The 7,962-nt window shown below is 37.7% G+C and overlaps 2 protein-coding genes across 2 annotated transcripts in view; both read right to left on the minus strand.

Moving 5' to 3' along the window:
* The window catches only part of LOC107732824 (F-box/LRR-repeat protein 2-like), a 6,456-nt gene extending 5,563 nt beyond the window's left edge, over nt 1–893 (minus strand). The window contains exon 1 of the mRNA XM_016544243.1: nt 709–893. Within this exon, the coding sequence (XP_016399729.1) occupies nt 709–735 (27 nt within the window). The 5' untranslated portion in view covers nt 736–893. The remainder of the gene's footprint in view (nt 1–708) is intronic.
* A 2,586-nt stretch (nt 894–3,479) lies between these two features.
* trim35-40 (tripartite motif containing 35-40) lies at nt 3,480–6,871 on the minus strand. Its single transcript, XM_016544208.1, has 6 exons — nt 6,412–6,871; nt 5,915–6,010; nt 5,487–5,717; nt 4,866–4,888; nt 4,665–4,783; nt 3,480–4,245 (listed from the first exon to the last, which is right to left on the minus strand). The coding sequence occupies exons 1-6, from the start codon at nt 6,841–6,843 to the stop codon at nt 3,698–3,700; spliced, it is 1,449 nt and encodes a 482-aa protein (XP_016399694.1). The 5' UTR covers nt 6,844–6,871; the 3' UTR covers nt 3,480–3,697.
* Between the last annotated feature and the right edge of the window lie 1,091 nt (nt 6,872–7,962).

Consider the following 7,962-nt stretch of genomic DNA (forward strand, 5'->3'; position numbering starts at 1 on the left):
GACAATAAAATAATAAGATGATGAATCTACAGAGGACACATATATAGATGACAAAAATAATTTGTATACATATATAACACAAAATGTCAGGAAAACAATATTTTTCACAATTTATATATTACTTCTTGAATAAAATTTTTTTTAGTAATAAATGTATTTATAAATAAATATCATAAGAATATATTTATTATAATTTTAAATATTATATATTTTCATATTATATAATATTAATATATTTAGGCCCTCACACATATAATCGTTTTACTGTTTAATTGTAGTTTAAAATCCTATAACTGGCTGTTTAAAGGCAGGTTTCATTGTGACAACTTACCCAATATACAGAAAATTACTTTCAAAAACTAACCTACAGGTGCATCTCAATAAATTAGAATGTCGTGGAAAAGTTCATTTATTTCAGACTTAAACTACTTCAGTCTGTGTGCATTGAATTTATTTAATACACGAGTTTCACAATTTGAGTTGAATTACTGAAATAAATGAACTTTTCCACGACATTCTAATTTATTGAGATGCACCTGTATACTAAGAAGTATTAACTGGGGTAAAAAAGTGTGACATAATGTCATTCTTCATATCCATTCAGTGCTATCTATATGGTAAAGTGTCAAAACCATGCTGTCCTACGATTAAACCACAATGTAATTAAAATGTATAGTCGTTAATAGGGACTGTGTTAGCTTGACTCACCTCAGCAGGTAAATGTGGACTCTCCATGACTATAAGCTCACCTCGGTCATCTGGTCTTATTTATTATCATTAATATCAATTTAATATCAATATTAAATCGTTGACACGGTTTAAAACTGTTTATGATTAAATCGCTTCAGAGGCTGGCAGGTCGTGGACTGTCTTGCTGAACATTCATGAGCACGGGAACAGTGTTGGGTCGTTCTTGAACGATTCGTTCATTTTGAACGAATCTTTAATGTGACTCGGGAAGAACGAGTCGTCTCGGGGAGTGATTCGTTCAGTCGCGCATGCGCAACATCCTATTCATGGGTTTCATGTGACTCTGAGGATAACACCCTCCTGTTGTTCCTCTCTACACAGTATTAAGCGATGCACCAAACCCCAACATTATCCACACCAAATTCCGCCAGTTCCCACAACCCTCAAAAAATGTATCAACAAGCGAGCAAAAAAAAAAAAAAAAATTTCTTAAAAGAAAATAACAACCTACGGACACAGGAAGAGCAGTGGATATCACGTGCAAGCAACGTGCAAGTTTTCTGGGAAACGTAGTTTAATGAAAGACGGAATCAGACTTTGGATTTGTGTCGACAGATGGCGCAGTAATTCATGTAAACGAGAACATGAATACGAGTATACAGTATATACAGTATAGAACGAGTATACACGAATAACCGAATAATATAATATAATATAATATAATGCTTTTTTCATCATTGCACAATATTTGTGCATCAATTACGTATTCTTTGGAGTGTTGCTCTCCTGCAATGTCTCTAGAAAATTTCCCGTCAAGATGTAAAATAGACATTTAGAAAATGTCTTTATGATGCTTATGATTTATAATGTATGTAAAACTGACATCTTAAGTATGTTTATTAGATGTGTGTACACAGCAGATGCTTTCCAGATGAAGCGATCTTTAACAGACATTTTGCAGACATACCGTGCTATCTGCGGTAGCCTTGGTTTAATATTAAAAAAACTTAATTTTAAATAAACGTAAGCTTTTTGTATTAACATTTTTATTATAAAATTTAGTATGAAAGCTGTATGACAGAAATAAGTGCGCTCCAATGTTTTTTTTTTTTTTTTGCTCATGTATTTGTCATGTCGCTGGACACATCCACATTTTAACGCAACAGATACTGCTTCTTGTTCTTGTGTCGCCGTCGGCTTGCTGCGGGTCGCTGGCGGTGTGAACGCTGCTCAACGCTCGCTTTGGACATCAGTAGGGTCCTCACTGATTCAGTCACTGGCGGTATGTCAGCGACGGCCAGGAACCTTAATGGCTTTTGCTGTTTGTCTTTGCGTAGCCGCTTGTTTTTATAGCCACTGTTCCTTTGACGAAGCGGGCTTTGCTTGTCTGCTGTAGCTGGTTCCTCGTCAGGGTTTCGAGGCACAGGTTTTACCCGCTGAGTCAGAACCTGTGGCAGAGGAACAGACTGTAGAAGCGGAGCTCGGGGTTTATCCTTCTTGACAGCAGCCGTACGAACCAGCGGAGGCAGAGTCGGCACTGTAAATTTACTAACTTCTCTGCCTGGCCTTTCAGTTGTAATTAAAGATCTTGGCATAGTTGTCTGGTTAGCGTCGAGCAGACCAATGTTATGCTTGTTTCCAGTCACCAGGAGTTGTAGGTGTGTGGGTGTCTGGCCAGTGGGCTTCACAGACTCTCGATGCTCTGACAGAATCTGTACATAGTTACACTGCCGGGTGATTGATGGCAGAAACGGGCGAAAGCCAAGGGATGTTCCACAGCTATCTTGAAACATTTTCTAGCTCCGAAAAAATATTTCTCTTCTCTGTGAAATTCGTTTTTCTGTTTTCTCATAGACTATATTCTCTTTGGAACTTGTTCACACAAGTATACACTCTTTTCCCATTGCGACGTCATAAAATGATTTGGAATGTAGAACGTTGATTGGCATTTGGGTTCAAAATCAACAAATGATACATACATAAGTAACCAACTGTAGCCGATTTGACCATGTCTTGTTTGTTATATAAATCATATTTTTTCCTCTAATAATTTTTGTCATTACTTTTTGATTTGACATTAATTTATATTAAAGAAAGTGTCCCATTTCAGTAACAGAGTTGAAAAAAAATGGCAAACGTATTAAAAAATAAATTGAAGTGTTGGATTTCTTCCTCTCTGGCTTATTATTGATAAATCAAAGAAACTAACAATTGCTGTTATTGTATAATCAATAATAGGTCTTTTAAATTCAGTTTATTTAGGTTGTTCTGTAATTAATTCATCATTATATGATCAAATCAATCGGAGTTATAATCAATAAGCTGATTTATATGATGCACTATATGACTGACTATATGATTTTATGAAGTTCATTAACATGCACCACACTCAATACAGTCTTGAGCATTTATAACTCAAGCACTTCAGCTACTTTTAGTTATTTTAAAAGGTTGATAAAAGTTTGTTTCTGCACTTTGGTTCCACTGCATGTGGTGAAGTCTGTTCTCTCTGATGGTGTGATTGCAGGAAGTGTTTGGGAGGACAAAGCCAACCGAAAGACTCTTCAGCTGCGGCCCAAAAAATATTTTCTTTATAAATATAATATCTGTAATTTGAATTATGAAGTACTAATTATGAATTAATCATTTGAAATACTAAAAACAGTACTATCCTGTCCCCAAGGAGGGTGTGATTCAAGTTTATACTAAAATAAAAAGGCTCACTACATTGAACTCAACCAAGTTTTATTCCACAAACAGGAGGAATGGCAAGCATCTTCCTATGGGGTTCGGTAACTTAGGATTTCCCACAAAGATAAACAAGTTTCATTCAAAATAATATACCAGTAACATGCATAATCCAAATTGTTCACTTAATTCTGAACATACGTTAAAGCCATTACAAACTTTAGTGACCTTGGAACTACAGCCATATCAACAGCAGTAACAAGTGGAAAAAGTAAAACAGTATCAAGAACACTGTATCTGAAAGGCAACATTATTCTCTTTATTTCTCTTCATATTCAACAACAGGCAGAATACTAATAGGGTATGCGCACTCATTGTAGAAGAATGGAAAGACCTTCTCAGTGAAAATGTGTGTGAAGGTGTGATAGACCGTCTCTCCCAGAAGATCTGAGAACGACAGCCGTCCTGCACTCAAGTCCAGGTTCACCCTCACTACTGTGGGTTTCGCAAATCCATGTAGCAGGACGCGGGACTCCAGAGGATCCATGACACTAAGTACTTCCCCGTCATGCCCGATACACCAAATTCCACTGGGCAAGCCGTTGGTTCCTTTTCTTTGGACAGACTCTACGGCGACACCCACCATCCAGGCCGTGTTCTCCTCCACGTCAACGTCCCAGGTGTGCTTCCCAGTGGAATATCCCACATAGCCCAGCACACAGGGACAATCAGCAAATCTCTCTCTATTGAGAGGCAGCCATTCCTGCCTGTCTTCCTCCATAAGATCTTCGTGGTTCGATATAGTAGTCAGATTGGTGCACGTTGACAGTTGATGGCAAGCAGTGTTGAGGTCCAGCACCACAGGACCTATCGGAGATTTGCATAAAGATTAAAAATAATGATACAAAATGTTGTATTTGTGCATTAAATATAATAATTCGTTACATTTATATAGCGCTTTTCTGGGTACTCAAAGCGCTTTACATGAAAGGGGGGGAATCTCCTCAACCACCACCAGTGTGCAGCATCCACCTGGATGATGCGACATTTTTACAGTATAGTGTCCCTGTCACTATACTGGGGCTTTAGGACCCACACAGACTGCAGGGTGAGCACCCCCTGCTGGCCTCACCAACACCTCTTCCAGCAGCAACTGCAGCAACCTAGTTTTCTCAGAAGGTCTCCCATCCAGGTACTGACCAGGCTCAGCCCTGCTTAGCTTCAGTGGGCAACCAGTCTTGGGCTACAGGGTGATACGGCTGCTAAATATATATGGACTGACTCACTGTAACTGAAACGGTTTCTCATTTTCTTCCAAACATTGAGCTTGAAGTTGCCCAAATACTTTGCAGAGTGAAGGAGGTCTCCTGAAGTGATCTCTGGAGCCTGGAATTTGCACTGGGCTCTGAAAAAACATTCAACAGTAAGCACTGACGCTTTAAATCTTCATAAACAGGTGGCAGGAGGAAAGAAAAAAGCTTGCTTACCTCTTAAGTGTTTCTTTGAAGTTCTAAAATGCAGGAGGTAAGAATTAATGAAAACTTCAAACAATTTTTTAAATGTGCTAATACATTAATTGTAGAAAACAGTTAACATGTTAAAATTATTAGTAATTAAACTGTGTGAAAAAATACCATAGTTAAGTTAAAATACCAAGTTAACATAGCCCGAGCCCTGCAGGTGCTATTAATACCTCATTTGATGATGCAGTGTTAAAAATATCAATTAAAAAACTGCATGTGGTGAAGAGTTTTCACAAAGAATGAAGATTTTTCAAATGATTTATAGGATGAATCAGGATCATGAATAAAATAATGTCTTCAGAATAATTCACACATGTGAAAATCAGCTACGATTAAGGGATAATACAAGACTTCTTCACTTTACAAATGATTGTCAAAAGCAAAAAATGCCATGAAATACATATTTTGTGAGAAAGTGTAACATGCTAGAGCAAAACAGGCACTATTTCTGGAATCAGCACCCCAAAATGAATAAGAAACAAGTATTAGATGCAGGGCAGGGAGGTTTGACATGTATTTTTACTGTACATCTGTACTATCTGGAGGGGGAAGAAGTTGACAGAAGACACAAAATAAATGGCTAACCTGAATTATTCTGATGTCTCCATTCCCAAGTTCCTTTTCTAAGTGTCCAATAGTGTTCGAGAGAGAGATGATGTCCTCATTTATCTTCAGCATCTTCTCTTGGATGCGGTCTGCTTTCTGCTCTGTTTCCTGATTTAGTTCTTCAAGCATGGCCTGCTCTTCTTCCTTTAGAAACTGATGGAGAGATTCAAAATGATCCTTGCTTGTGTTCTCTATAAATGTGGCCTGATTCTGAAAGGATTCAAAGAAAAAAAAAACATTAAATGATGTCTATACATTACACGGACATTAAAGGAGCATGGTGTAGGCTACATTATAATTACAGACGTTTTACAGAATTAAACAGCATTTTATGAGAATCATTTACCAGATGAATTTACATAGCAAAACTTTACAGTAAAATTTGGAAAACAAACGCTTACTCCTACCATTATGTGGTCAACCATGCAATCACAGTGAATTCCGGCATCTTGTATCATCTTCCTTTTTCTTGTCAAAAGATCAAGTTGAGAACGGAGAACTCCCTAAAATTGAGACATTTTGAAGGAGTCTTATGGAGGGGGAGGGGGGGGGATCAAGTCATCATCTGCGGAGATAATGGTTATTATGTTTAAAATTTCTGGAGAATCTTTGTAAATTTGTAATACGTATATTTTGATAAATCAACGAATCGGTTGAATGATTCACTCACAACGCAGAAGATCTACACCGACTGGCATAACCTGCAGCTATACGTGAACTGATTCAAAAGAATCGATTCACTGGTATGATTCAAACTCAGCACAACTACGCCCCCATTTTACCTGAATAAACTGTTAAAAAGAAAAGCAGTCCCTGTGTTCAAAAGTCTATCGTTACCACATTACAGTTACAATAAATATCTTTCCAATATATTCATATATTCTACACCATATAATAGGCCTACCTTAAGTTCCTCAGCGACCTCTTGAATTGGACGATATGTGTGATTTCTGTGCTCCTCAGATTGTCTACAAATCTCACAGAGTAACTGCTCATCATCACAACACACCAGAGTCCGTTTCTCCTGGTGAACTTCACACAGCTCCTCTAAATGCCGCCTGTGATCCAGGAACACCTGGCATAAGTTTTTCAAAGACAAGTTAAGAGGAGGATTGTTCGCAGCAGACATTTCTCTGCACACTGGACACACTCTTTCACCCTTGACCCTCCAGTACTGCTCAACACAGGCTCTGCAGCCACTGTGGCCGCAGGGAAGAATCACAGGGTCGTCGAAAATGTGTAAACAAACAGGGCACGATAAATGTTGGTCAGAAAACGACCCCATTTCGCCACCTTGACCACCACTACAGAATTCAGAGAACCCAGTGACCCTCATCCGTCTCCGGTGCTGGATGTTGATTGGTTAATCAGCCGTAGTAAAACGACGAGAATCACCTGTTAACTGTATCACTGCGCAAGAGAGCAACGCGCTGAGGATACTATAGAAGGGACTATATCTTTCTGCGGAATTAATTAATGTAACACTATACATGCAGTGTCATGTTTTGCTCAAAACCTTGCTGAAAACCTGTTCTACACAATCCTCTACATGCTTTCTGCATTCTGATTCATAGTTTTTTCTGTTACTTTTACCTTACATTTTACATCAAATTGCATTTTTTTTTTTGCTCAGTTGGGCCTCTGAATGAAAATGAGGATTTTTTTGTCCAGCCATATTCTTATATGCGCCATAAAAAGCTAATGTATAAAATATGATATAAAAAGCTAATGTATAAAATATGATACTACATGTAAGCAAAATATTAAAAATATATATTAATACAATTAGTACGGCCCTGCTTCTAGGGCATTTGATGGGTTTTTATAGAGTAGAAACCTTCAACTGATTTAAAGGTGTCATATGATGCGATTTAAATTTTTCCTTTCTCTTTGGAGTGTTACAAGCTCTTGGTGCATAAAGAAGATCTGTAAAGTTGCAAAGACTAAAGTCTCAAATCCAAAGAGATATTCTTTATAAAAGTTAAGAGTCAACCACGCCTACCTAAAATGAATATTTCTAACACGCCCCCACATATCTATGTCAGGATATGGGAAGATTTGCATAACGCTGCCCAAATGTTCAAGCAAAGAAAGAAGGCGTTACTTTTATTCTCGCTGTAGTATTGTTGACGCTGCCGCCATGTCGTGAAGGCGCTGTGTGTTTCGTTGTGAAAGCGAAACTACTTTGTTTGGCCTTCCAAAAATGGACACGACTAGAAATCAGTGGTTAAGTTGTATTTACAACAACGTTCCAGAACAGTTCAACCCAAATATTCAGATGTGTGCAGCACATTTTTAAACCGCATAAACATTTCATTACACCAAATACACAAAATAAATGTTCTTTTTTAGCAGCATCATGTGACCCCTTTAATTAAAAGACTTTTTCATTCAGGTAGCTAAACCTGTTGGATTGAGACATGTTTATGACTTATGATTCTTAAAAATAAACATA

Source organism: Sinocyclocheilus rhinocerous, unplaced genomic scaffold, assembly GCF_001515625.1.
Source record: "Sinocyclocheilus rhinocerous isolate Xijiao unplaced genomic scaffold, SAMN03320098_v1.1 scaffold2415, whole genome shotgun sequence".
NCBI lineage: Eukaryota > Metazoa > Chordata > Actinopteri > Cypriniformes > Cyprinidae > Sinocyclocheilus > Sinocyclocheilus rhinocerous.

Coding starts and splice junctions, on each gene's coding strand:
- trim35-40 (XM_016544208.1), bottom strand. CDS start 6,843: ATGAGGGTCACTGGGTTCTCTGAATTCTGTAGTGGTGGTCAAGGTGGC. Junction 6,011..6,411: donor AGGTCGCTGAGGAACTTAAG/GTAGGCCTATTA, acceptor TCTCAATTTTAG/GGAGTTCTCCGTTCTCAACT. Junction 4,246..4,664: donor GAGAAACCGTTTCAGTTACA/GTGAGTCAGTCC, acceptor AATCTCCGATAG/GTCCTGTGGTGCTGGACCTC.